The sequence below is a fragment of the Giardia intestinalis genome, chromosome 5 (assembly GCF_000002435.2).
Source record: "Giardia intestinalis strain WB C6 chromosome 5, whole genome shotgun sequence".
In the NCBI taxonomy this organism is placed as follows: Eukaryota; Fornicata; order Diplomonadida; family Hexamitidae; genus Giardia; species Giardia duodenalis.
In genome coordinates, this window is record NC_051860.1 from 2157619 (window position 1) to 2184649 (window position 27031).

General features: G+C 48.6%; 13 protein-coding genes across 13 annotated transcripts; 8 read left to right on the forward strand and 5 right to left on the reverse strand.

Moving 5' to 3' along the window:
* Nucleotides 1–86: 86 nt before the first annotated feature.
* On the forward strand, nucleotides 87–1838 carry GL50803_0092095 (uncharacterized protein; the record flags this gene model as incomplete). Its single annotated transcript, XM_001708921.1, has 1 exon — nucleotides 87–1838. The coding sequence occupies one exon, from the start codon at nucleotides 87–89 to the stop codon at nucleotides 1836–1838; it is 1752 nt and encodes a 583-aa protein (XP_001708973.1).
* A 266-nt stretch (nucleotides 1839–2104) lies between these two features.
* Nucleotides 2105–3694, forward strand: GL50803_0016426 (uncharacterized protein; the record flags this gene model as incomplete). The annotated part of the gene is made up of 1 exon (XM_001708920.1): nucleotides 2105–3694. One exon carries the CDS (start codon nucleotides 2105–2107, stop codon nucleotides 3692–3694), a length of 1590 nt encoding a protein of 529 aa, XP_001708972.1.
* Nucleotides 3695–4103: 409 nt separating this feature from the next.
* Nucleotides 4104–5627, forward strand: GL50803_00112550 (uncharacterized protein; the record flags this gene model as incomplete). The annotated part of the gene is made up of 1 exon (XM_038045657.1): nucleotides 4104–5627. The coding sequence occupies one exon, from the start codon at nucleotides 4104–4106 to the stop codon at nucleotides 5625–5627; it is 1524 nt and encodes a 507-aa protein (XP_037902254.1).
* Nucleotides 5628–5666: 39 nt separating this feature from the next.
* On the reverse strand, nucleotides 5667–7199 carry GL50803_00137705 (uncharacterized protein; the record flags this gene model as incomplete). The annotated part of the gene is made up of 1 exon (XM_001708918.2): nucleotides 5667–7199. The coding sequence occupies one exon, from the start codon at nucleotides 7197–7199 to the stop codon at nucleotides 5667–5669; it is 1533 nt and encodes a 510-aa protein (XP_001708970.2).
* Nucleotides 7200–7369: 170 nt separating this feature from the next.
* Nucleotides 7370–7855, forward strand: GL50803_0015196 (Iron-sulfur cluster biosynthesis protein IscU; the record flags this gene model as incomplete). The annotated part of the gene is made up of 1 exon (XM_001708917.2): nucleotides 7370–7855. One exon carries the CDS (start codon nucleotides 7370–7372, stop codon nucleotides 7853–7855), a length of 486 nt encoding a protein of 161 aa, XP_001708969.2.
* A 217-nt stretch (nucleotides 7856–8072) lies between these two features.
* Nucleotides 8073–9644, reverse strand: GL50803_0017069 (Kinase, NEK; the record flags this gene model as incomplete). Its single annotated transcript, XM_001708915.1, has 1 exon — nucleotides 8073–9644. One exon carries the CDS (start codon nucleotides 9642–9644, stop codon nucleotides 8073–8075), a length of 1572 nt encoding a protein of 523 aa, XP_001708967.1.
* Nucleotides 9645–9852: 208 nt separating this feature from the next.
* GL50803_0017068 (WD40 repeat protein) lies at nucleotides 9853–10848 on the reverse strand (the record flags this gene model as incomplete). The annotated part of the gene is made up of 1 exon (XM_001708914.2): nucleotides 9853–10848. The coding sequence occupies one exon, from the start codon at nucleotides 10846–10848 to the stop codon at nucleotides 9853–9855; it is 996 nt and encodes a 331-aa protein (XP_001708966.2).
* Nucleotides 10849–10906: 58 nt separating this feature from the next.
* GL50803_0010400 (uncharacterized protein) lies at nucleotides 10907–12208 on the forward strand (the record flags this gene model as incomplete). The annotated part of the gene is made up of 1 exon (XM_038045618.1): nucleotides 10907–12208. The coding sequence occupies one exon, from the start codon at nucleotides 10907–10909 to the stop codon at nucleotides 12206–12208; it is 1302 nt and encodes a 433-aa protein (XP_037902255.1).
* A 2325-nt stretch (nucleotides 12209–14533) lies between these two features.
* On the reverse strand, nucleotides 14534–15664 carry GL50803_00112553 (Kinase, NEK; the record flags this gene model as incomplete). The annotated part of the gene is made up of 1 exon (XM_001708910.1): nucleotides 14534–15664. One exon carries the CDS (start codon nucleotides 15662–15664, stop codon nucleotides 14534–14536), a length of 1131 nt encoding a protein of 376 aa, XP_001708962.1.
* A 308-nt stretch (nucleotides 15665–15972) lies between these two features.
* GL50803_0010410 (Ankyrin repeat protein 1) lies at nucleotides 15973–16638 on the reverse strand (the record flags this gene model as incomplete). Its single annotated transcript, XM_001708909.1, has 1 exon — nucleotides 15973–16638. One exon carries the CDS (start codon nucleotides 16636–16638, stop codon nucleotides 15973–15975), a length of 666 nt encoding a protein of 221 aa, XP_001708961.1.
* A 449-nt stretch (nucleotides 16639–17087) lies between these two features.
* On the forward strand, nucleotides 17088–18218 carry GL50803_0029181 (uncharacterized protein; the record flags this gene model as incomplete). Its single annotated transcript, XM_001708908.1, has 1 exon — nucleotides 17088–18218. The coding sequence occupies one exon, from the start codon at nucleotides 17088–17090 to the stop codon at nucleotides 18216–18218; it is 1131 nt and encodes a 376-aa protein (XP_001708960.1).
* A 197-nt stretch (nucleotides 18219–18415) lies between these two features.
* GL50803_0092132 (uncharacterized protein) lies at nucleotides 18416–23458 on the forward strand (the record flags this gene model as incomplete). Its single annotated transcript, XM_001708906.1, has 1 exon — nucleotides 18416–23458. One exon carries the CDS (start codon nucleotides 18416–18418, stop codon nucleotides 23456–23458), a length of 5043 nt encoding a protein of 1680 aa, XP_001708958.1.
* A 48-nt stretch (nucleotides 23459–23506) lies between these two features.
* On the forward strand, nucleotides 23507–27022 carry GL50803_0092134 (Ankyrin repeat protein 1; the record flags this gene model as incomplete). The annotated part of the gene is made up of 1 exon (XM_001708905.1): nucleotides 23507–27022. One exon carries the CDS (start codon nucleotides 23507–23509, stop codon nucleotides 27020–27022), a length of 3516 nt encoding a protein of 1171 aa, XP_001708957.1.
* Nucleotides 27023–27031: the final 9 nt, after the last annotated feature.

Consider the following 27031-nt stretch of genomic DNA (forward strand, 5'->3'; position numbering starts at 1 on the left):
GTTGCGAAGCACAAGACTTTGGTTGGAGGTCAAACCGATCGCATGGCTCGTCTTATCGATGGAACTAAAAGACCTCATTTTAAAAAATGTCAATTGATGGGGGAACCACCGCAAGATCTACAAGTCAATTGGAGGGTACTGACTATTGTGGCAGAAGCACTAGGGAATCCTCGCACAGTAGCTCTAGTCATCACCAGAGTACACGCAGTAGAAAGGGCGTTGCCCCCTGTTCTATGATAGATAACAAACACAAAGGCAGGTTGTCTGCGCAATCCTTGGCTTCCATGCGGCGGAGGGGGTCAGAGAGCTCGTCGAGACTTAATGGAAGAGCTCCCAGCTCGTCGTATTCCAGGGATCATCACATCTGGACTGAAAAAGAAGTCAAAGAATTCTATACGATTCTGGTGAGATGGGGTTCGTTGCAGTTCAAGAAAATCTCATCTGTTCTTCAGCCCGACGAGGAAGGATCAAGCACTCGCTTTAAAAATAAGTGGAATGGAGAAAAGAAGAGAGCAATTATTCGGAGGCCTACGTATGATTGCAGAACTCTGATCATCTCTGTGATCAATGACTATATCGCACTGCTTTTCGATTCCTCCCCTGGTCCTGTTGTTGGCCAGGAAGAGCGGGAAAGGCTCGCATCTTGGATAACTGATTTGATTGCCACTCTGCCTCTGGACACAAACAAAAACACATCTCACCAGGTTACCAAACATGTAGTAGATGTATACAATAAATTCTTCAACTATAGAACCAAGCTCGACATGCTTCGGTGCCTCTACGCGGACAACGGACTGACCCAACCACTCGAGCATGTCACTCTGGGGCCTGCACAGTCGTCACCCCCAGTTGTGGGTGCCAACCCCATGCAGCTTTCCGCTCCTCTAGCTATGTCTTTGTCTCCCCAGCTGCAGGTCCAACCAGCTATGCCCGCTCTGGATCGGTGCGGTGTTGCACCCGAGAATCCACAGTATCAGCATCAGCAACAGATACTAGCGAATGCCTCGCCTTGCTTTAATGTCAGCCTGCAAAACTCAGCGCAGCAGACGCTCACAAACCACGTATCCTCCGTCCTTGTCCAACCAATCTGGTCACTCAATACCGCAGAAGGAGTCGCTATCCAGAACCCCTGCCTTATACAGTCTGCTAATGGCCTGATTCTTGCGCAGGACCTCACCACTCTGCCTAACAGTGACCTGATAGCGCAGCTAAGGAACATGCTTGGGATGCCGCAGTATAGCAATATAGCCCAGATGCCATTCAACGTTCACCAACCCGAAGGAAGGGAAGCAATCATCAAAGCTATAATAGAGCAAAACGAACGGGTAAATGCCCAGCTTCGGCAGCAGCTTGTCTATCAACCAGTTTATCAACATCTGCCACAATTCATCTCTATCTCTGCACCGGTTCTCCCAACTGTGACATACAGAGATGTTGAGTCGCCTCCTCAGGTGACGATCTGCCTTGCCAATGCACAGAGAGCTGCTGACTTGGAGACAGTCAATGCAGTTGACGCAGTGGCTGTGACCCTGCCGCAACAAGGACAGATATTTTGCGAGTCCGTCCCAGCACACCCTGCGTCAACTTTCTCCATTAACAACGTTTCATCCGAGACTATCAGTCCGCGTCTAGTTGACCCTAGATTAGCTAGTTCTGCTGGCCTGGAAACACGGATGCGGAGTCCAGACATGCTCGCAGTTTCTTCGGCCTCTCCAGCTCCCTCGATAGATGGAAGTTTTAGCAGTAAGGATACCCCAGTTGAAATAAGCGATTCTTCTGGAAAGATAAGGCCAACGATATCGGCATCTCTCGAATCAACAGGCCCTTCGTTGCCATAACCTTCATTACCATAATATCCTGATCATCTTTCTAAAAATTTCTGTAAGGAGTGTGCAATCCATGTAATAGACTCACTGATCTTTTCGTTCAGATTTTTATCTAGAATTGCCCATAATTTTTAATCTTTAATCTTTAGTGGTCAGTATGCTTTAGTTATATCTTATAGCTTTTTTAGCTGCTCTTTTGTCCTTTGCTCTCTTTCGGTGTTAGTTTCCTTGCCCGTTTCCGATTGATTTGCGTTTCCATTTTGCTTTCCAATTAAAAAATGGCCGATGTTTCATTTCTTGAGCCATACAAAGAGCTGTTGGTCTCAGATGATATTATTAGCAACGCTGACGAACTAGACCTTGTGGTTTTACCCTTGTATGACGAATCGGATGCAAAGTACTATCGCAACATCATTGAGGGTTTCTGCAGAATGCAGGAGTATACAGACTTTTGGAAGACGATGAAGGTTTTGCGTAACCAGGTCTTTGCCCTGACGAAGAAGTGCGACCCAACCAAAGAGGACATTCTTTTCCCAAAAGATAGTCTCGTCTTCCCTTCCAGTCTCCTAGACCCTATGCGGTCGTGCATGACCCCAAGGTTTCCTAACGTGCGCTTCAAGAACCTCGACGGCACCGCGTCTTACGTCATACAATTGACCGACCTTACTACATGGGGAAACGCTGCAAGCCAGTGTAATGGAGCTGCGCTTGTCAAAAACAGTGTAGATACAGTCCCTGCCCCGATATTTAAAATTATCGACGGTAAAGCAACGCACTGGAGGACAGGGGACTACCTACCAGAATACATGACAGACGCCCTGTTTCTTCTTGACGAAGCGCGAATCAGTGTTAGTACCGTGGAGAAAGAAAGTTGTGGTGTCGATGACCTTGATTCTCCTCTCTTTGTTGGCGGTGAACTTCACTACCGTATTGTTCTCACAGTTAACAAGCTCTGCTCCGAAAATCGTATGTTTGAAGAAAGCTATGGAGTGGCTTGCATAGGGTCGTTCTGCCTAGAATCGTCTGAATTGATAAGGCCCAACACAATTGTCAAAATGGATGATGGGGTATATGTAGCTACACTCTCACCAACAGACAAAGATGACTTGGCTCACTTTCAAATCTCTCTAACAACGAGTAGTATTGCGCTGTTGAGAACTGTCCCAGTACTGTCTGACGCACCATCTGCCGGGATAGATGGCAAGGGTATTGACATAGAGATATTAGACTCAATCCCATTGAATGGGTCACTATACCACATGGCCATCATTGCAGGCTCAAGTGCTCCTAGGAACATACTCCCGTCCAGAAAGGTGGATCTCAAGATTGCCCTACGCCCTTCAAAATCCGTTGAACCTCTACCAGTGAAAGACTTTATGATTCAGGATACAATATCAATGTTCAAACACTCAGATATAACGGAGGTTTTAAAGTACGGATGCGGTCACTACATGACTCCAAACTATGGAGCGCAGCTTCTTCGCTTGCCCGTGGAGTGCTTCTTCGGTACTGGTATGTGTGCGACTTCACAGCATATTCGCCTGACAGTGCATGTGATTGCCCTGATGCTGGCTTTAATTAGTGTTATAATAATGCTCGTGTACATTGTGGGAAAACTGATAGCAATTAGACGATTGAAGGCAGCATCACGAAAGCAGGAGGCTGACACCGGGATTGTCCTGCGTCACAGCGTTACAAAGACCTCTAGAAGCGCTCTAAAAAGGGTTGTCCGAGAGAGCCAACGCATACATGCCAACCACTTGGATCGGAAAAGAATGGCTCTCAAAGCAGCTATATCCAATGCAGGACCAATGAGCTTACGGGACGCTTCAGCGATTTTGGATGTATTTTCGCTGAACAATCAGTAATCATCATCACACCTAGTGCATAAACCGCGTAAAGTGCGTAAACTTTTGCCTTTTGTGAATAAAATGCCACTTCCTACGAATTCAGAGACCCGGAAGCCCGTTGATGCATGAAGCATCCAACCGATTGGGCTGATATTTCATAAGCCTAAATGTTGATAGTATTTAAATTGGTTTTTGTAAACAAAATTGCCAAAAGCATTGGAAATTTGACTACAAGCTGCTTGAATTCGGAGAGGAGTTACACTACCCTCTGCGTATGCGTTGTAGATTTTCTGAGCGGAAGGTGCGGAGAAGCAGGTGTGCGTCGAGTATGCCAGGAGCAGGCTTGCTATTTGCGGGGCTAAGGGCGCATGCAGCAGCTCGTTTAAGAGATGCATTCACTCACGTTCGTGGATGCTTCCATTTTAAAATGTCCCTGCCTCTTTACCCTGCGTCTATCCTAAATCTGCGCCCTCCCTTAGTATTGTATTTGAATAAAATAATCTACCGATTGCCAAAGTGGGCCTTCGTTCCATACACATTGATTTGCGTGACTTCCACCTTGTTACTATCTGAGAACAGTACTACTATTCTGCCTTATTGGTTTCATTGTCCCACTGCACTCCTATTGCACTTTTTCTTTGTGGTTATCTGTTGGACATGCATCTTAGCCTTTAACCTATGTATATTTGTGATCTTGCGTTGTGCACACCACGACAAGAGCAGTTCACTTCTTTTGTATTTATCTCTGCTCTGTCACTTCACTGGCACTAGCTGTTTTAGAGCGCACACTGCCAACCACTCGTGCTCAACCCTTCACTCATCCGCCTCTCAACAACTGTATCAGGATCTGGTCACAGAGGAAACAACCGATGACTTCGGAGCAGGAGATGAAGTCTATGACAGCAATGCATCTGTCTCAGTGTCAACGACCAGTACGGCTAAGAAGTCCACACCCAGTTCTCGGTACAACGCGCGCAGAAAGAATAAAGGACTACTTACCACGACAACCAAAAGCGAAGCAATATGGATCGAATTGGAATTAGAACGGTATCCAAGGGTGTCAGCACCGCTCGACGAGGAAGACTCACTGGACAATAGAGACACAGACAAGGTAGTTTCCATGAAACCAAATAAGACAGTTTCGGGGTCTTCTCTGGAGTCGGATATGGCAGGGACAGGTGCCGGAGCTCTTTCAAAGGACCACATCTTAGCACTGAGTGGCAAGGCTGTAGTTGTCAGTAGCCTTGCTAACATTATACTGACTCCAGAACAAGCAGAGAAAGCAATGAAAGCCAAGAACAAAATGCTTAAACTTCGTAACTCACAAAAGGACGTTTGTATCTGTAAAGGAAACTGTGGCGCACACTTCTCATTGCCAAGGCAGCGCTATCTGGAATACATGATGTCCACAGATGAGCTGGGAGAAGTGGTGTTTACTCCGTATTTGGGCGTGGGCGTTGCCCATAAGCATATCCGGATGCCGCCACTAAAGGTCTTTATTGTGGGGTCCAAAGCTGGTAATAGCAAGGCGAGGCCTGGAAAGACAACCACATCACGGCGGACATCAGACACCAAATTTGTCCCCACACAATTAAAAACTAAGCTCAGCATAAAAGACTCTAACGAAGAATACAAACAGATTAGCAGGATGGATAAGATAGTACCTTTGGTACCCTCTGTGTTGACGACACCAAACGGGAAACGTAACCTGTCACCCGCACCGTTACCCTACACCCACAACAGAAGTCCTGAATGGTCTGACTTGGAAGGAGACAAAGACAGGGATAAGGTGTGCAACAAACAGGCGGAGCACTCAGGAAAGTATAGCGAATCTGTTGAAAAGCCAAGTACATCTACAAGCAAACGCAGCAGTCACTTTGATAGACGGACCACTGAATGTAATGATAAAACCCCTGTTTCCGTCAGTGACTGGGATGATTTGTCTGCGTAGAGCAGAGTAGCTATGTTGATCTATAATTATGCTCTCTCATTATGCAAAGATAACTCTATTCTCATCTGTTGGACGGATCGTAGATAACCTGCTCAGCTGGACTTTAAACTCGTCCATTAAGCCAAGCCTCTCTATATAAAGTTCAAACAGGTTCTTGTGCTCATAAGATGCGCGCTCTATTAGCCCGTCTAGTAATAGATTCAGCAGCTTAAGCAACTCAGTGGGGCTCGAAGACAAGCGGGTCTCGTCCTTGGACTCATGCTTTCTGCTAGCAACAAGTGCGCTTATCAAGATCTCTGCAAAGAGGTTAGAGCCACAGAATGCTTGATCACAGTTGTTACAGAACTCCGGTAAGAGAAACCCGTTTTCGTCGGAAAAGTAGCCTAAAATGTCGTAAAGGATTGCTCTGCATGTCTCCAGCTCACATATGAAGCGCTCGCGAATTTCCTTTATCTCATTGTTGGTGATGCTTTGTTGTTTGAGCTGGGTCTCTAGACATTGCTCCACCCCCTTAACCTTATATGTGTGGACAGTAGTGGTTGTAAGGAGGTGCTTAATCTGAAAGAACGTGTTCATAAAGTACGACTGAGCATCATCCTTTATGTTCATCATACTATCTAGTAGTAAAATTATGTGATTGATCAATGTCTGAAGCACAATATTGGGTCCAATATTGAATGCTCTGCAGATGGATAGAGCTTCTTCTATGTCGCCTCGCCGAGCCAGGCAGTCAAGGAGCTCTGTGACAGAAAGCTGAAGCACTTGTGAGGGCCTGCAGCAGCACGACGCCTGATTAACGGAAGCTGCTAGTATAGATATTCCGTCAGACGATATATACCCCCTTCTGCTTGGAGTCGACAGGTCTGTCATGGCGCTAACCTTCACAAATTCCCGTCTAATCTGCCCAACGGTCCACTCAAACTCGTCCTGTTGAAACAGGTGAAAGTTATCTAGGATGACTTCTGCTTCGTGCTTGTTAATATTTGCTGTCTGGACATCTTGTAAAACCGACTTAGCTAGGAAATGCTGGGACTGCTTGGACACTCCCCATTTGGCTCCCACTATAAAATCGGGCAAGATATTCTTTTTTACGAAGTACGACGCATGCGATAACACCCCAACAATATTCGCAGCTATCGCAAGGGAGCGCTGGGACTCTAGTAGCAAATTTCGGATCTCGTCCTCGAGTTGGCTGTTGGCCTTTTCGCCGTCGAATATGTCAGTATCACTTGTTAAAATAATTGCCTGCTCAAGACAAAGAGATGCTAGACGCATCATCGCCCCGGAAGCATATTGGTAAGCTCCTTGCTTGAAGAAAAATGAAAAAGCAAGCTTGTAGGCCATTGGCTCTATGGTTTGCTTGTTCTTCTCAGCACGAATCATAATATAATTATGCACCACGGAGCTCAAAGGCCCCCATGTGCTATCAACTACAAATTTATACAGACGATTAGCGAGTGCGTAATCCAAAAGGCTGTAGACGTCCTTTATTATTCGTGGTGTAATGTTGCCATTTTCATGACGAAGTGTAGTAAGAACGCCGGCAAACCGGTCGAAAATCTCCACTTCCATTTTTGATTTTATGTCAGATGACTTCTGATGCCGCAGATATGAAATGGGAGGACTTTCCATCACTGGTATGGTCAGATTACAGTCAGGAATACGTTCAGGCGTTTACACGGAATGGTGCTTACCCGACCTCAAACTCGTGGTTCATAACATCAGCCATAAATTCTAATTTAATGACAAGCCTTCAGCTCTCTAGCACTTCCCTTTTGCAGTCTGTTGCACGCTTCCTCACAAAGAAGACCAGTTCAGACGAGGTTTATTCTGAGCTAGCCATGCAGCATTACCGCACGCCGGTTAACATAGGGACCCTTGATGACGATGACGAACATGTCGGCTCCGGTCTAGTCGGCGCGCCTGCCTGTGGTGATGTTATGCGCCTTCAGATCAAGGTCGGGGACGATGGTAAGATTTCGGAAGCCAAGTTCAAGACATTTGGATGTGGCGCAGCTATCGCGTCTTCGAGCTACGCCACCTCTCTTCTCCAAGGCAAGAGTTTGGAAGAGGCCTCTCAGATCAAGAATACCGATATAAGTGATAAGCTCGGTCTCCCTCCTGTCAAGCTACACTGCAGCGTTCTGGCGGAGGACGCCATCAGACAAGCTATAGACGACTACAAGAGAAAGCGGGGAAGCAAGATACAGGTATCAAAGTCTTCTTGATACTGCTGCCTCCTGCTCATCCATCCTTTGAGTCCATCCCTTATGTCTTCGCACTCGGCTTTCAACCGGGGCGCCTCTTTGAAGAGCGGTCAAGAGCAGGAGCAAGCCTCAATCTGTGCTAAGTGTAAACAACTTTACCCTTTGCTCCTACCTTTGCTGGCGAGACTACTGTTTACTGATATGTTTTGGCGCGTGGGCAGACACTCGCCACTTATATCTATGACACACTCCCGAGCAGATCAACAATCTTCGCATTTATATCTTTTCTTTTCTTCAGTATGTCTGCGTGTGCTCTCAAGTGAGTGGTAAGTTCTACCTTATCATAACCAATTCGGCCAAAAACGAACTTGGATATTTCTGTCTCAGAGTTCGCTTTATCAGAGCTATAGAAACGTACGAGCTCGTCGCGGACAGCATTTTCCAAACCGTAAGAGTTGATGCGGTTGTATACCTCTATTTGCTCAGTGGAAAGGAGGGCATCCTGAGCAAGGAGCTGCTCAAGCTCTTGCTGGCAGATAGCCGTTTCTGGTCGCGTAGATGAAGACTCGACCATCTCGTTATTCTCCCCGTCGTTGTCGAAGTCCTCCATATAGACAGGTTCTTGGGCACGAGAGGAGATGCTGTGTGCTTGGGGAGCGGGTGTGTTCTCGGAGCGAGCCTTGGGCTTCTTGCACTGGGGCTTGACCTCTGAGTCAGAGTTCATCTTCACCGAGGCTTGTGCACTCCCGCGTCCGCGGATGCTGGACTTTGCAGATGCATCTGTAACATCAACTATATCCGTTGTCACCTGAGCATCCGGCACCTTAGATGATATGTTTGTGGCACTGCCGCTAGAGGTCAGCTTTCCGCGGCTCGCTGCCTTCTTCTGGACAGCCTTGGTAAAGCTCTCTTCGGCCTTTTGTATGGATAACTCGATGTCCTTGGGGGTTTTAAGATTGAAGAACTTCAACTTGTCTTTAACAATCGGGAGAGCTAAAAGCGTAAAAACATCAGGCCTTCCTGTGGCGTTCATGCGTAGACACCAGTAGACCAGGTCTCTTAGTGCTTGGCTATAGCAGTCGTCCGGCAGGTCTTCATACTTCCCCTTTAGAATCTTGACGATTAACGAGGCCTGGTTCTTTGCCAGAAATGGGTGCTTCCCCATGTTCATCAACTCATAGAAAGTAACACCTAATGCCCAGATATCACTCTTTTGGTTATATTTCTCACTTCGACAGATCTCCGGGCTAAGATAGTACGGAGAGCCAACTAAGGTTTGGGCGAGTCCTTGCGTCTCCTGAAGCTCCTTAGATACGCCCATATCCCCCAACTTTACCAGATATTTTGTGTAGGGTTTGTCCTTCATGGGCTCGCTGTTCTCTGCAAGAAAGATGTTTAAGGACTTAATATCGCGGTGAATGATCTTCAGAGCATGGATAGAGGCCACTCCAAGAAGTATTTGACAAATATAGTACCAGCATTCTTCTTCCGTAAAGCGTGTCTTGGTGCTGGTGATCAGATTTCGAAGGGTTCCGCTTCCACAGTACTCCATGACCATCCAGAGGGTCTCTGTCTCGGACTCGACGAAGGAGTCAAAGTAGCGGACTACGTAGTCACTGTCAATGCGGGCCAAAATGTGGCATTCGCTGACTGCGGACTCTATCTCCTTCTTCGTGGCTCCAGCCAGACGTATTTCCTTAAGGACATAAACCCTGCTATCGAGCTTTCTCTTGCATTTGTATACCACTCCATATGATCCCTTGCCAATTTGTCCGAGGATCTCAAAGTCACTGAGGGTGCTATGGGACATTTTTTGAATGTTGGGCCAAAACCATAAAGCAGGCCTTTAAGCATAAAGCCTGAGTCCACATCGGCACACCGAAGGTTGAAAGACGCTCTTATTTACTGCCGTTAATGAATAAATCTGTTGATGAGAAATCTGCTGATAAGAAGTATAGGGGATTGAGGTGTGAAGGAGTTAGAAAGCCTCCCGGCTCAAGTGAACTTCTTCATCTTCCTTACACGTGGAGGATTTGCACCTCATCATCCACGGTCAAAGCAACCCAATCATGATTTGATTGATTCCAATCTACGGAGTTGATTGGCCCCAGGGGCTCTCCAGATGCCGAAGTCGCCACATACTCCATGAACGGAGTGTAGGTTCCGGAGCCTCCGTCCCAAATGAGGGCTCTGCCGTCGTTTGCAACACTGACGAAGTAGCCCCCGTGTGAGTCTCGACCCCAACTTATTCCATTGATATAGTCTGTGTGACCTTTAAGGCGAGCTAGTGGTTTAACTGTACTCCGAGCATCCAGAAGAATAATATCTGTGCTCTTCTCGCCAAAACATGTAATAAAGTTGCTATCGGTTGGTTTGAACTGAGCCCTCAAAATAGCTTCATTACCAGTATAAATTTCATTGGCCACATGCATCCTTCTTCTGTCATATAATCTCAGGTTTCCCTCTGCCCCGCATGTAAGAAACCTATTGGGGTCCTTTAATGAAAAGCAGCAGTCAGTGACCGCCCTCTCCTGTGCCACGAAGCGTATATCCACTTCCTGTTTGTATATGTCCCACAAGGAAACAGTTGTGTCTAGATTTGCAGTCATTATTATATTAAGCGAGTGTGCACACCAATCCATGGACAGTATGGGCACGGGCCGCGTCTCATTAACAAGCAACCTGCCGCGAGAACAAAGCTCTGCCCGACCATCGTCCTTTAGATTGTCTATTTCAAAAATTCTAAGGCTGTCTGATACCGTAGCGATCAGATCAGGATTACTCACATCCTTACTGGGGAGAAACTGTATCTTAGAGAGAGGGTAAACTACCGATGCTGACGCTACCACCCTAAAGTCCCGTCTTTCCTTTTGCAAACTAATAATTGAAAACTCATTCGGACACGCATCCGAAATGGTTGATATGGCCAGGCGCATAGGCATATCTGTCCTACAGGACCACGATAAGCCATATAGAGGCCCGTGTGCAGAGAATGTAAAGCACCTTCCACTCATCTGGGGTGCCTGATTTTTTTTAAGCTGGGGACAGGCATTGAGCACCCTTTCTGAGTGAATGCTTTCAGAACTGGCAGATATCTTTAGTGCGTATAAAGAAGTAGACGAACTCAATAGCATAACAGAGAAGTTTGGCATACTCGCAGAGCAAGTGGCCACTGCAGGTTTTGGACTTTTCGGAGTGGCTACCCTTCAGGCTATTGCCCAAATCACCATGAAGGTCTTTCATCATCTTAAGGAAGATGATTCCGAGCGCATGCTCCTCCTTTTGCTCAAGCATGGTCTCCTGACACGAGAAATCCTTATCTATCTTATCTCAAATACTACAACTTCGCTCACCTCTTTCCTATCTAAGCATATCTCTGACGTACAGCGACTACCACCTCACCAACGGGCCCTTTTACTCAAGTATGCTGCGCTGTCCCACAGATGTGATCATCCTCGTCTGGACGAAGACCTCTTCAGAGCCATCAGTCTTCTCTTCATCGGTGGATGCACTGTTGGCCCTCACGCGACTTTGCGAAATCTTTTTCTAAGTGGGGCGTGTAACCATAAGACGCGCTATGGAGATTGTCTGGGATCTCGACTCATTGATGAGTGTATTGCCGCAGAAACATCTAGAGGTGTGCATTCGCGCAACATTATACTTAGTTTAACTGAGAACTACTTTCTTGGTACTCATGATAAGCAGGAAAATCGGTCTATACTCGACTCCATATATTTTCTACTAAAGGATGCTGATCACGATGGTGTATGGAAGGATATTACCATGTTACCTCCAGTGACCATGTACATAGATCTCAGATCACAAGATAACTTTCATAGACACCTCCATCTGCGCTTTATGCAGAATGAGATCAGCATCTATATGTTAGCGTGCGCACTTTCCCATTGTAACGACATTCCAGAAGTAATATCAAATGTATTTTCTAATACATTCACCCTGCTTCCAAGTGATCTCGCCAAATCTGCCGTTATATCGCTTGTAACCAACAGTACTGATGACCTGTTAGAAACTGACTTGAGTACTGCACAATCATTGGACAAACTGCTGCTTAATCTGCCAAGTACACTGCAAGGTGAACCAGAGATTAAAAGAATGACGCTACAAAGACCAATTTATCCCACTGACATGGCGCCGCTTGAAGATAACAATTCATCGATAGGTAGCATTAACAATCACGTTTTAGAGCAACAAGTCGAAGAAGATTATTCTAGCTTGATTGCGAGTACTGCAGATGATAGCTTCAAACAGTTCGTCTCTTCCTATCATTATAACTATCTTTTCATAGCAGGAAGCCTTCACGGCCTTGATGAAAACTTCTTTACTGAAGCCGCTGCCTTCATTTATGCTTCTTAAGGAATAGAGGCTTAGCTCTGTATCGGTGGCCTGTTAGATTGCAGATATATTCAGTAGGCTTATACCTTTTCGCTTCAGAGGCACTGTTGTTGATAACTGGTTATCAGTAAAGTAAATGGGTATGTGTGTGGTAACTGTATGACATAGATGCCTGTCATAGACCTACATGAATGCCGTCTTGTATCTGGCTGAATGCTCTTTATTGTCTAAGTCGCCTTGTCTGAGCTCTGGAGAAGAAGGACAGTGTTGGTCCATAATAAGGCTTAATAATCTAGTGGAGCTGTGTGCTCTCATATGTTTTGCAATAAGTCGTGCAGTTTGTGCTCTCCAAGTCCAGTAAGAACAAAGCTTTCGTCCATCATTCTTATAACCTCTCTATGGTGCGCACGGCGATGACCGCTGTACATGGAGTCAGTGGATTCCACCAGATGCACTTGTAGACTTCACACCTGCAGGAGTCGGAGACTCGGACAGTCTGTCTCCTCTGTGCTCTGCGGGTTCTCCGGTGTCTTGCAACGCTGCTATCCTGAAAGGTGTCTGGAAGGAGAATCTTCTTGAGCAGCAGGAGCACCATGGGGCCACCACTCACAGGCGACAAGCGGCTGCAGTCGGCCCTTCCCTGCGTGTCCCTCGTATGGGCCGCTCCTTATTGCATAACAACGTGTCATGCCGATGGGGTGATATCCACTACCCAAACAGGCCGGTAGCGGTCCTGGCTGTCTGAGGCACTGTCCCACTGTGTGTCTTTACCAACGCCGGCCCCACCCATGTGCCAGCTGCTGCATGGATTCCCTGCTTGATGCGGCCTGCAGGAGGAGTAGAGCCTGTTCTCCTGCTGGGTCACCGCGCATTGCTGGGGGATGCACCGGACAAGCATCTCGAGTGTCAGACGAACCGGCCGGGGCAGGCACCCGCTCGATAACCTGCCCAGTACGGGCACTGGCCTGTCCTGCCACACAGTCACTCGGGCGGAGTCTCCGTCACTTCCTGACATTGATCCGTTGAGGGCGAGCCGCATGACCGACAGGAGCAATCGTGCAGCTGGGTCCCGCTGTGCCATCGCTCACGCTTGATGAGCTACGTGGCCAACGGGAGACGTGCTGGCAAGGGATTTCCTGGTCTCACCGTGAGTCAGGTCGCTGTCGCCCTTGTTACCTCTACAGCAGCAAGGCAGGTGCTGGGGATGTTCGTGACCTCAGGCTTGCCAATATCGTCGCGTCCCTGACCTCGGCCTCTGCAGGGGCGTCCTGTAACGGTGTGAGTGAGACCTCCACGCACTGTAGCTCCCCGCATAGGGTAGCCCCCCAAAGGTGCACCAGGGCCACTAGCTGCTGCCCAAGGATGTCAGACGGCCACTAGGGGTCTGCTCAGGGAGCCGCAAGGCAGCACCAGCAGACTGCTCCCAACGGTGGTGCTCTTTACGCTATCGAGACGGAGGCGCCGTTCTTTGTCCTTTGCCTCTGCTGCTGTGTTAGGGCTTGATCTACCGGGCCTGGCAGGAATAGCGGTACCAGAGGGTGCTACCATAGCAGGCGTCCCGGTGCGTCTTCCGGCAGGATGGATTGCCATACAATGGAGAGTGCGATGAAAACCTTGCTGCTTACGGGAAACCAGTTCGGACCGCCTGCGTCTTGGTGTGGCCGTGCTGCCCAGCTGGATCAAGGCAGTCGTCTCACTGAAACCCGTCACCTTCACGGGCAGCTTTGACCTCTTTCGTCTTCATGGGAGCAGCTCCCCTGTTCTTATCTACGCGCCATCCTTGTGTATCATAAGCGCCTCTTTTGCCTCTGGCTGTCCTGCACCACCGCCACATCAACAAGGCGCCTTTGTATGCACTTCGTCCGGCTATAGTAGCATCTCTGGCCATCTTCTACCCTTTTGAAAAGAAACGGCAGATTTACTCATGGGCCGCAGAGCAGTCCAAAAGTCAGTGTGACAGCGACACCAGGTGCACTGCTCCCAAGGAGAGACACCGCCTCAAACCAGCCCTATTGTGTCTGTTTCCCCTCTCCTCCTGCGTACTGCGCCCATGAGGACGCCCGGCTGTGACTAGCATGCCCGTCGCTTCATGTTTCAGTGGCTGTGCAGTGCTGCTCGTACGAGTATCACGGCTCTGTCCGTACTGGCTGGGCCGTACTGCCCTCGCTATCAACTAGATTCTCCTCGGGATCAAAGGGAGGCGGCGATCATCAGGTAGTCCAGCCGTTCTTGTCCTGGAGGCCCCTCTCCTCCCCAACAAGCAACTCGACGGGACTGACGTGCCCCTGTGCGGCACGCTGGCCAACGCCGAGTTTTTCTTCAAGCAGCATCCAGACGGTCTCAGTGCTATTTGTGTGCAGCACGCATCAGCCTGGGCAGCAAAAAGAGGCTGGACTGAGGGTCAGCCGTGTTCATCCTGTCACCGAACTGTGCAAGCCTATTCTCCAGTGCTTTAATCATAGCTAGATGTTCCTTACTTTGGTCTTCAAGCGCGTCGATCTTAGTAGATTTAGTCTTAACATCCTCTTCCAGCAGCGCGATCCTGGCGTTAGCGCCATTCAGCGCAGCCTCCAAGGATCCGCACTTATACTTCAGCATCACGCACTGACCTCCCAACTCACTAACTGGGATGTCTGCTGTGGTGAGCGTCTCGTGCAGCTCCCTGGCTGTCAGTCTTTCCTCTGGCTCCAGCACGAATATCCTCTCCAGAACACTCTTTATGAAGCCATCAGTGACACCGCTCAGATCGGGCCTCCACCCGTCGATGAAGACGTCTTTTGGGTCTTTACCTTTCAGGAAGTCCGGCCTCTTCAAAGTAGTAAGCTCGTAGACGATGACCTCGAGGCTCCACACGTCGGAGGCGGGGCTGGCCTCGTTGTGGAGGAGCACCTCGGGGGCAACGTATGCCATTATTCCTATGAGAGTGCTCCCACTCCACAATGTGTTCCTGCAGAGGCCGAAGTCGGCGATGACGAAGCGCTCTCCGTCTGCGCTGATAAGGACATTGGCAGGCCTGAGATCACAGTGGACGAGGCCTCTAGTGTTTGCTCCATTGACGCTGTGGAGGTAGGCGAGGGCGGCAGCGAGCTGTTTCATGACGGAGAGGATCGTAGCGATAGGGATGGGGATCTTCCTTTGTTTGTGCTCGGCGAGGAGGTGCTCGAGGGTACTGTCGTGCCGGTCCGTGACGACGTAGATGAGGCCTTCGTCCTCGACCACTTGATGGTGCTTGAGGACTCCTGGGTGGGAGAGCTCGGGAAGGGTGGCCAGCTCTAGTTTGATGGTGTCCACGTCATCCTTGTCCAGGCCGTCGATGAGGATCTCCTGCACAGCGAGGTCCGGAAAGTCCTTGAGGGAGTAGACTGTCACCATAGTGCTTTCATTAAGCACATCACCTAACCGCTCGTGGAGCTCCTTGGAGGTGAACGGTGGGACACTGAGAGTCACCGTTGCAGATCCAGACGAGGCGGCGTACATCTTGGTTTTATTTTGGTAATCTACCGTTTTGGAAACGATCCGTTTCCACAGGGGTTTGTGTCTACGGATCTGTAGTGACCACTGCTTGCGGAGGACTACTGCATCAGGGGCGAGAAGGCCACCTGTGCGACTGTTTCACCCATCGGCGTTCCAGTGCTGACTGGGGGCAAGGAGACCTGCTCCCCCTGGCCTCTGCGGAAACGGGTGGTTGTGTGCCCCACTGACAGCCATCACTTCACCCTAGTGGCTGACCATCCCTTTCCAGAGCTGGAGGGAAATTCTAGTCTACCGTTAGACGTAATCAACAGTTAAGCGCGTTCACTCACAAGCTTCCTGGGCGGCATCCGCAAGTATGGATCTACAATACCCTCACTCTCGAGAAAAGATACTACCTCTGGATGCTGCCATCTATTGGCCATATGGATGGCATCTACGCCACTTATGTCCCTCTCCTTCTCTAGTAGCAACTTGACACACTCCAGATGATCATGCCTTGCTGCAAGCACGAGGGCAGTATAACCTCTGCCCTTCTGCATGCCGCCCTCAATCTTCAGGAGTAGTCTCACGACCTCGGTACGGCCAACAAGTGCCGCCCACATGAGGGCCGTCCACTCCTCACTGTCCCTCATGCCGCCCTCGCACCTCATCAGCAGCTTCACCGCCTCAACGTGTCCAAGCGCTGCGGCGACCATCAGGGCCGTCCCTTCGCGTATTTTTACTCTCCCTGCCTTGACAAACCTTGCCACCATCCTTGCCTGATAAGGGATGTAGTGCTTCACCGCTTTCACGTCGTTTCTGCTGGCTGCCTTCATAAGTGTGGTGACGCCGTCCTCATCCACGCTGCCTTCATCATCCATTTCTGAAGGCTCAGTTGGGTTTACTGCGCCCTCTTCGCTCATGTCCTTCTCTGGCGCGAGGGGCGGGGCGCAGTCGTGATCCTGAAGGAGTTGACCTGAATCATCCGCAGACGACATTTTTACTGCGGGTCACATAGAACGCGTGCTTTGTACTTCTAGGCCCTCATTTACGAGCGCATTCAGAGATTGCATGAGTGGGTTTCGCCTACTATGAAGGAAGACCAAGGGGAGGAGCGCCACTGGTAGATCACCTAGATTGACCATACACACCGTACAGAACAACCGAAAAGGCGCCAAGCTCTGGATGCACTAACGGAAGGAATCCCCTCGCTATGCTATTATAACCAGCCTTCGTTTCTAGACATGGTTAAGAAATAAGTGAGGTTTGCCCATGCGGTCTTAGGCCATACCCACAGGCGAGGCCCAATAGTACAGTCTTGGAAAGTTGCCAATTATCATGAGATGGTGTATTGTGACAAGATCTTAATGAGTAATTGCAATTAATCGTGAGGAAAGAGCTTCCACCAGAATAGAAAGTGGTTGAAGTTGCTTTAACCAAAATCCTAATGCCTGCCGAAGACGCAAAGAGAACTACTCAATGGTGCTTTTTTGACGTTGACGGAGTGCTAGTCCATGAGTGCGGAGTGGCATATGCGGGGTACTGGCTTCAGCTAGAGGCTCTGCGCACGGGAGCAATCCCAGACAACTATATTAAGTTTCTCGAAATACCGGGTGATGTAAAGCGCCAGATCGACTCTCTCCGTCCCCATGTGAAAGGCCTACACTTCCGAAGAAAGATAGAAAAGATACATGCTTGTCTTGCTGAGGCAGGAGAGTCTGTAGTAGACCCCACGGTCTTGGACCCTGTGACGCTCATCAAAGCCGTCATGGAGGCTCAACGGGCTTATATTCAGCACCATTTCCCTCCTGAAAACTACCGCGTTCCCGGCTCTGAAGACCTACTGCGGGATCTGTCCAAGAAGTTTTTCATCTGCACTTTGACAGCCAACGACTTTGAACAGACGTCGTGGATTCTTCGATACGTAGGCCTGGATTCATACTTTACGGAGCTTCTTTGCTATCGGGCCGAGGCTCCTGGCCTACAGACAAAGGAAGATCTGTTGAAAGACTTCCAAGTTCGGCATCCAGACGTCGACTTTACACAGTGCATCGTCCTAGGTGATGGGGTCCCTGATGTTCGCGCTGGGGCTGCCATGGGATGCTTCACTATCGGCATCTGTAAGGATCCCGACGACTTTGCAAAGCTTGCAGAGGCCAATTTACTGGTTAATGTGGGAGACTACGCCATCATTCCAGCGCGCCTCCAGGCTCACAGGTTTATTGCAGATAGCAGTGGGCTAACCTTCACCCCTCGCCACTGCAGCAAGCCGTGCGACCCCGACGCAGACTGCACCGTGGAGTTCTCCTGCCAGCAGAAGAACGCCCCCCAAGAGCTTTCTGCATGTGTGATCTGGGACATCGCCTGCAACGAGACAGAGACGCCGCTGGGGAGCGTCCGCAGAAGTCCGGAGGCAGCCCACACCTACAGGGTCCAGATTCCCCTAGGCGGCGCCCCCCGGAGCGCAGTGACCAACGTTGGGATGGTGGTGCTGCGCGACGGGGCCGCCGTCGTCCACAGACAGCTCTTTCGCGTGGCGTACGTCGCAGAGAGCGCGGTCGCGCTGCAGCTACTGTGAGCCGGCGGGTTGAGTGAATGATCAGAGAAGCCGTTCGTCAGGGGTCAGACTGGGGCGGCGTAATTCTCGTCATGGAGACTGCCTGCCTCACTTTTTTTCTTCCCAAATTGAATTTACAATACTTTTGATTTTATTGTAAAATTTGGGACCAGTGTGCGCATGCATTATTTTCTCAGCGCCTTTAGGTTGTCTGGCGGATGTCCGACTATGCCTCTCTCGCAAGTAAGGTCAGCTCTCAGGCGTTCGCTGCAGAAGCCTTTACCAATTCGCTCCTGAGCTCGTCGCCGATCCTTGAGGCCAGCTCTGGCAGGGTCTTCTCTTCCGAGGAGCTCCACCAGCTAGACGCGCATGTTGCAGACCTCCTTTCCAATCTCGATAAGCTTGAGGCAGATTTGGTTACCAAGCAGATCCAAGAGTCCCGCAGTTTTCAGCAGTACAAGGTTAGCTTTTCCAGCCAAATAGACAAGTCTGCAAAGCAGATAAGCAAATTCAAGGCGCATGTCACAACCATCGAAACTCTAATTGGGGACCTTTCATCCCTCTCTCAAGCCGGGTCAGAAGCCGTTCACATTTTGCGGAAAGCCAAGAACCTGCAGAAATCGGTATTTCTATTACAGCTTTTTAATGAGTTTATTATTGCCAGGCTTCTTGGTGGGGTCTCTTTGCACTTTGAGTTTGCACCTGTCGCTAAGAGCGGAGCTGTTGTTATTGATCAGCTGGACTACGAGCACTTTCTGGCAGCAGGCACGCTCTACAAGACAATAGGTGGCGCAGATCCGGAGATGCTGCTCACCAACACTTACTATTCGAAGGATCATTACTTTATTGATATGAACCCTTCTTTGCTTAAGCCAGGTTCTTTGGCACCAGAGAACCTTAAGTACTCACCTTACGCACAGCCAAAATCAGGCGCCAAAGAAGACACTTTGGAGCACTTATTGTCCAAACAGAACAGGGTGATATCCTCTCCCTATGAAGATAGTCCATATATCCCCCCAGCCTTTCGGTATCTACTGAACAACCCTTTCACTAGACACCAGATGCTTTTTATGCTTAAAGAGATGATTGCTGCATTTGATATGCACAGCCTGCTTTCTGTTCCACGTTTCGACTGTTTTGAAAATGTATCTTTCTCGTGGTCCCTGCTATCAGTTCCGGAACTGCGCTCCCAGCTCCCTACCCCACTCTCCTCTGAGCAACTCAACACTGCTACCGTTGAGACCGTCGCATTCATTAAGCGGCTATATGATTCAATTACATCCTTGCACTCCATAATACCCTATCCGCCAACCTCTTCAATGAGCCGACGTCTCAATGAGTTGGTAGAGGCAGCCAACACTCTCATATCTTATGGACCGGAGCATATTGCAGACAATGTACACACTATCTGCACTACTTATGCCATACATTTGGATGGCCGTACAGTTGAAGAGTCTGGAGATTCTCAGCAGGCAACTCAACTACCCCCAGTCAAGTACTCTTTTGACCTGTATTGTCATCGGTATGGCCTTCTTTATGAGCTTTGCTGTGCCCTAGACTATCGTAAAAGGCCCGATTTGGCTAAAGCACGTCGAGTAATAGCTACCATGGATGTTCTCGGCATGTACTGCTATGACCTAGTTTATGAAGCTATTGCCTATGCTTGCATCAAAGCGGCGTCTCATCTTCTCACACGCTTTGCGGATAGCCTCTTGTTACAAAGCCCCGAAGATGTTCCCGATATACTTTCGCAATTGTCGTTCTCCGAGGAGTCAGCATCAATACCAGGGCCGAGTCCAGAAGACCCGCAGGACGATCCAGTTAGCTCGTCACCCGCCGCATCAAAAATTAACAACCCCTTTTCAGACTTGGTGGTAGCAGCACGCACAGTATTCCCGCCGCTCACAGAATACTTTACCGCTAGTTTCTGCATCTTGAAGGGCATGTTTCGCATCTGTTTCTTGACGCTTCCCAATCCTCATCCTATGGTCATTCAGGTGGTCCAACTGGTTCTCCGCATAATGGTAGAAAGCATAACGGCTACTCTCGATACGATCGTGAAGGAATATGCCAATGATAAGGCTAAGGTAAGCCTCATTCTAGTACGAGTATACGTCATAATAAAGTGCCTAATGGAAGATTTGGTGCGGAAGATCACTGCCCTGAATATTACAGAGCTTCTACGTGGAGTAGACTTGTCAGGGCTCTCCTTTGAGGAATACCCCTTGATCTATGGGTACGACTTCCGCTTTTCATCCCTGGATGGGGCTAAGATGGCATTTACAGACTCCATCATGCAGAAGATACGTTCAAATATCGAGCTGCTAAGGGAAACAGAAAAGGCTTCATCAAACTCAATTGGGAGTATCAATCCGCAAATAGTCGCTTCCATATTTGCCCCGTTCGAGCAAAAGGCAGGAACAGCTTCCTTGGTATCCTCCCAAGTCTCTCGTTCTGCTGCTTCTCTTTCAGACCTCTCTTCTCATACTGTTCCAGATGTCAATATGGTGCAGATAATGATGTACCCGATATCTGACATTCAAGCCACCAATCTGTATTCTTGGTCATACTATTTTGAGGCTGATGAAGAATTTGACAATATTCCCTGGGCGTTTGGTGAATATTTTATCAATCATTATTTGAATTTCAATGCCAAAGTGCCTTCTCTTAACGAACTTACCTCTGAGATAGAAAGGAGGAAGGCACTTTACGAGCAAACGCAAGCGCTATACACACTACTTTGTGAAATTTGTAAAAACGCGTTGGCTAGGACAACAAGCGCAGCCCTTTTAGATGGAGAGTTCACCGCTAAGGCCCAAACAATAGTTTTAGATTTGGACACGATTGTTGCTCCTTCTATTGATCTTCCCTCATCGTTAGCGAGACTTTCATCCCTTCTTAACGGTCTCAACAAATTCAAGGCCTCTGCCTTTGTAGAAGACATTCCTGGAAACTATTACCAGCCAATCAATAAGGCGGACTTTAAGTTTCATTGCTCGCTAAGCAATAACCTCGCCATGCAGCTTATTCCACAACTTCCTGCATTTATGAGCATAGAAGTGTTCATTAACAAGCCATCCAAGACTGGATATGGTGGTTCTCGAGACGACATTTCCCTGCTCGAACTGCTCACTACTTATGAGCGAGTACAGAACTATATGCCCGACGCGCTTACCTCTTCGTCGAACAGAGAGCTAAGCCTTCTTGTTCATCAATTTCTCCCAGCCTACTACAGATCCAGTGCGCTAAAAGTGGTTCCCACATATGTACAGGTCACTGCACCCTGGCCTTTCACAGATCGTACGCTGGGAGAAGTCCAGATGCATGACGGTCAGCTCAAAGCAGCAACTGGTCCAGTGACACAGGTGAACAGAGATGGCGTCCAGAGCAAGGATGCACTTGACAGCATCATTGCGAAACTCTCTGTTAACTTCTTAGAGACTGCCGAGCATGCGATCAAGCTATTATTCCAAGATTACTTTATCCACGAAAGCATATACCTAGAGAACTACCTATCCGCGACTGTTATGCTGGAGCCTTTTAGGTCCCACCATGAGGCAATTGATACGTTAATCCTAAATACTTGCAGTAAGGGCCTTTCAAGCTCGTTGTTCTCTGAGCAGAGTCTCAGCGACCTTATTGCAAAGTACAAGGCTGTGATCTATAGAGCAAGATACATGTTCTTCAAGGACTTGTCACCGCCAGAAGCAGCGTCTCCCAGGCTTTCCTTTTACAGCTACAAGACCCAGACATTTCAGACTGTGCAGGCAACTCTGGTCAAGCGGATTCTTGCCTTTCTTGTTGCAAAGATTGGATTGTGTGTTACGGGTTATGCATCCCTTTGCTTTTCTGCGTCTGCTGGGTATTTTCCTGAGGGTGCTGTCCAGGATAGCAGCTCTATGGAGATACACGACGTTAGGACGGCCACTTATAGAATCCTGCCCCTACTGATAACATCTCCTCCGGGGACTTATGCTGTCGAGCCCATCAGCAAGAATCCTAAGCTCAGGGCAGCGTGGAAGGAGTATGGAGAGTCCGTACTAGCCTTATATATGGGGGATGCTGCTTCCACTAACCCCTTCTCTCTCTCCCTATGCAGAGTGTCTGATTGTGGCACTCCTCTTTGCTTTGGAAATGCGTCCGTAGAATATTACAAAAAGAACTCGGGATACTCGATTAGCGATGTCAAGCCCATTTTACTAGCTGAGAAGAGGTTGGGGGAGGAGCACCCGGGGGATGTGGCCATGTCGAGATCGTTTGCAAGTGCCACCTCAGGCGTATTCATACCGCTGACTGACAACTTCTTCGATATAATCTCGGCCACAATGACAGGATTGCAAGAGATGAGCGATTTTCTGATCACAGACGTTCTTGCTTTTGAGCGAAATGAGGAGCTGGACCAGATCATTCACAGAGAGCTGAGGCGCTTCTACGCCTCTGTGGAGCTCGCACTCCATCGGCTCTCGAATCTATACGTTGAGCTTACGTTGGCTGGCTGCCGCATAATTTACTGTAATTGCAAATCAAACAGCTATAGCGAAGCCGATATTGCACACGATTCTGATGCTACAAGCTCAAAGCTTGCATGTATGAGCTATGAGGAGTTTTGCCAATGGGCAAGCTCAACTGGGACTTGTATGGTGAACAGTGCAGAGAGAATCCCGCTGCATGTTCGTTATATTTTTGGGCTCCTTACCAATCAGCTATCAGTCCTTGTGTCAACCTATGAGTTTAGGCCTCCCAGCTCACGTTTCTTCTCCAGTGCAGCTCCGCTTTGCAGGAACCTTCTTCCGCCACAATCAGCCAGTGCAATAGCATCCAAGATTTTGGCTGCCTTCCCGACCCTCTATCTTGCACACCTCTCTCGCTTCTGCTTCAAGGATAATGATCCTCTCCTCGTCATCGCTGAGCTAAAGGTTCTGTCCGAACTGTACCACACCGTTCAAGTAATTGGGGTAGACTGTGCACCGGGAACGCGTCAGGAGATCCAGCAAAGCAAGGATAAGCTCGATCTCATCAAGGCCGTGCTACTGGCTAACTCGTCTAACCTCTCTCAGGATGTTGCTGCAATGATCAGAAGATTGTACTTACATAATCGGGGCGAAATGCTCCTTCTATTACAGATTTTAGCCCGGCGATTGACCTCAGGGCTGGGCTTCATCACGGCAGGGGAGCCGACACGGCGAGGCGACAGATTTAGAGAGTCTTCATTTGGGCGCGAATTTGACGTCCTTTGCAAAATACTTTATGAGGATAGATAGTGAATTTAGTGGCTTTTAAGTCTCAAAGCGATAAAATATCTATCGTGAATGAGGCCTTCAGTCTCTCATTATATTCCCCTTTTTGTAGCAGGCCCTGATAAGACTATCGCTATACAGCGGGGTCGGGGGGTCCCTGTTTTGATGGAAGCCTTTTCTTATGCAGACTTGACTGTTGCTAAGCGTCGACAACTTGCACGAAATCTCTATCATCTAATAGACTGCAAGCACCCTAGTTTACTAGTGTATTTGACTCTCATCAACGATAGATCTAGATGCAGTTACTCTTTAGTTTCAGAGGCAGCCACATTGCGTCCACTTTCAGACGAGCTTTGTGTACAGACGTCTTTGCGAATATTTAGCACCACTCATAGCATCACTGCTTTCCTGATTGACCTTCTTGGAGCCGTTAAGTTTGTCTTCGATCGACATATGCACAAGGAAGCGATTAAGCTACTATGCCACTCAATTTCACTTGAGAACGTGTATCTTCAGGCGGATGGACACGCAAAACTAGCACTTCGTCCGTACTATGGCCGGAAGCAACCAAGACCTGCTACTCCTCCAGATCAATGGCCTTTGGACATCTATAAAAATCCCAGCCCAGAAACTATCGTTTTTCTGCTAGGGCAAATAGTCCTTAGATTGATACTGACAACCGATGACTTTACCGAATTCACTAAAGGGAGAGCATATTTATTGTCTCTCCATTGTAGAGCTAGATTTGGGGTGCATATCGTTGAGTTGGTTGAGCGAATGACTCGCACAGTAGCCAAAGAAAGGGTTACACTACGTTCCTTATTTGACGAGTACTGCACATCCGAGATGAATCGAGTCGCAGACGTCTCTCGCGGCATATCTAGAACGTCTGAGTTAGGGATGACAGACTTGATGATTGCTGCAGGACTCGATGAATACCGAAGCATTTCTCTTTATCTTCCCTTTCAGCAGTTCTACACCGATAACCTAGGCCGCACAGCCTTGATGGTTGCACTCGAAAATCACGCCTACACGGCAGCTTACTATCTTCTTTCTGAAAGTGGCTACATACACAGGCTACCGAATGTGGACTATGGCGACCTTGACTACATTCCAACCAAGGCGGAGTTAGATGAGATAGCCGCTGCAGAAGCAGCGGAGCAAGAAGCAGCGGAACAAGCTGAGCGCCTTGCTGCAGAAAAGAAGGCTCGAGGGAAGAAGAAAAAGGTATCGCGGCCCAATACAGCTATGGATGATGATGCCAAACCGCCGTCAAGAACAAGCAGCCGCTCGGGGGCTCGACCGGGCGGCTCAGACAAGGGTCAGGTTTCGGGAGAAAAGAAGAGCTCGGAAAGGCTTCGAGAAGAGCTCGAAGCCAAAAAGGCTGCTCGTCCACTTCCCTACGCAGGTGTTCGAGGATCTTTTATAACAACACAGTTGATGAAGGAACACAAGCACGCTCTGTTCAGGGCTGCCATCCACTACGAGCGCCACCTTCTTCTGCAAGAGGGTTTTACAGAATTAATGATCGCAATTATGGCAGCAAGCTACAAAACCTTTCGACAGTATATGCACCAAACAAAGAGACAAGACATCAGGGGCTATACGGCATGTATGTACTCCGTTGAGGCCAATTGTCTTCCTATTGTTACCAGGCTAATAGAAGAAGAGAAAACCATAACGAATAATGATGGGAAAACTGCAGGCACTTTGGCACTAGAAATAGGAAACCAGCAAATTATTGATTTGTTGACGCGTTATGAGTCTTTGTTAGATCCAGATGGAAACACTCTTCTGCATCGTTCCGTTCTTAGCAATAGACCAGAAGACATATCAAAGTATCTCCATCTGGCATCTACTTACAATAGCAATGATAAGACAGCGTTAATGCTGGCAGCTGAACGGGGATATGATAAATGCGTTGAGATGCTGCTTTCTGAAGCCAAGCTAACCACACAAACAGGACCTGATGTACTAGCAGGGTGGAAGGATATCACTGCTCTCATGCTCGCCGCGTGCAACGGGCATGCAACTTGTGTGAAGCTTTTGGAGGAAGAGGAAGCAGAGATGCGTGATTCTAATGGACAACATACGGCATTAATGGCAGCAGCTTTGACCAATAGGATCGAGGCAATAGCTATCCTGCTCAATAGAGAGGGAGGACTACAGAACCACCAAGGGTATACGGCACTTATGCTGGCCGCACAACACGAGAATGTTGAAGCATTGAATGCTTTAGTACACGTGGAAGCAGGAACGGTGGACAGGTCAGATAATACCGCTCTAATGCAGGCCGTGTTGACAGGAAAAACCGATGTTGCAAGGCACTTAATTGCTGCAGAGGCACAGGTTATACGAAAAGATGGAAACTTCGCGCTCCAACTAGCAATTGAGCAAAATCATCCTGACCTAGCTCGTGAGTTAATGGAACGAGAAGGGCATATTCTATGTTCTATAGGATTTACGGATCTTATGACGAGCGCCTTCTTTGGAGACCTACGTGAATGTAGTCATCTATTAGACCAGGTTAGATGCAGAACAAACACGGGTATGACAGCTCTTATGATTGCTGCAAGGGCAGGGCACTTAGACGTTGTACAACTTCTTTCTGAGCACGAGATAGGACTATTTGACCAAAATGCAGTGACGGCCGGATCTTATGCATACAGAAACGGTCACGAACCGATTTACTCCTTACTAGCAGAGCGGGAAGTAGTGGCGGATGAAGCCAAGAATACACTTCTTCACAAAGCAGCAGAAGCAGGGGACATTTCATTAGTCAAACGTTACCATCATATGGTAGGACGGATTAACGGCCAGAACAAGACCGCGTGTCAGCTGGCCAAGAACTTCAAGCACGAAGAGGTCGTAAGCTATTTAGAGCGGAAGGGTGACGCGGTTGATACGGACCAATCTACACTACTCCACTTGGCAGCTATTAAGAACAGTACAGACGAGGTTGGAAAGCTACTACACATGGCTGGCTGCTACAACAAAGCCGGAAGGACTGCTCTGATGGAAGCAGCAGAGAGGGACCATGCCGACATTGTAGAACTCCTACTACCCTACGAGGCTCACATCAGAGCAACAAAAGGATTTACTGTCGGGGGAGTTGAGTTTGCCCGGCCCACAGCCCTAATGATAGCATCCCGTTCTGGGTCGGCTGCTGCCTGTGAAAAGCTAGTATCAACTGAGGCCAGACTTTTTACCCATGGGGCACGCCTCACTGCCCTGATGGCAGCTGCGCTTCAGGACAAGTTGGAATGCATTGGGGTGCTGCAGGGGGTAGAACAAAGAATGGTTAATTACTCAGGAAGGACAGCTCTCATGTTGGCTGCTAAAGCAGGAAAGGTCGCTGCTGTCAAGGCCCTTGCCGTGCACGAGCATGGCCTTGTAGATCTAGAAAGTAAGAATGCCGCCACGATAGCAAAGCTAGCTAAGAAGACAGATTGTGTGGTAGCGCTTAAGCCTTATGAAAAGCCAGAAGCAAGATCGCGCCCACCTACGCATACAGAATGCAGGGATACAAACGACATTCAGCTCAACAACGGGCCAAACGAGACCGAAGATGATGTAGTAGAGAAGTAAGTCACAGTT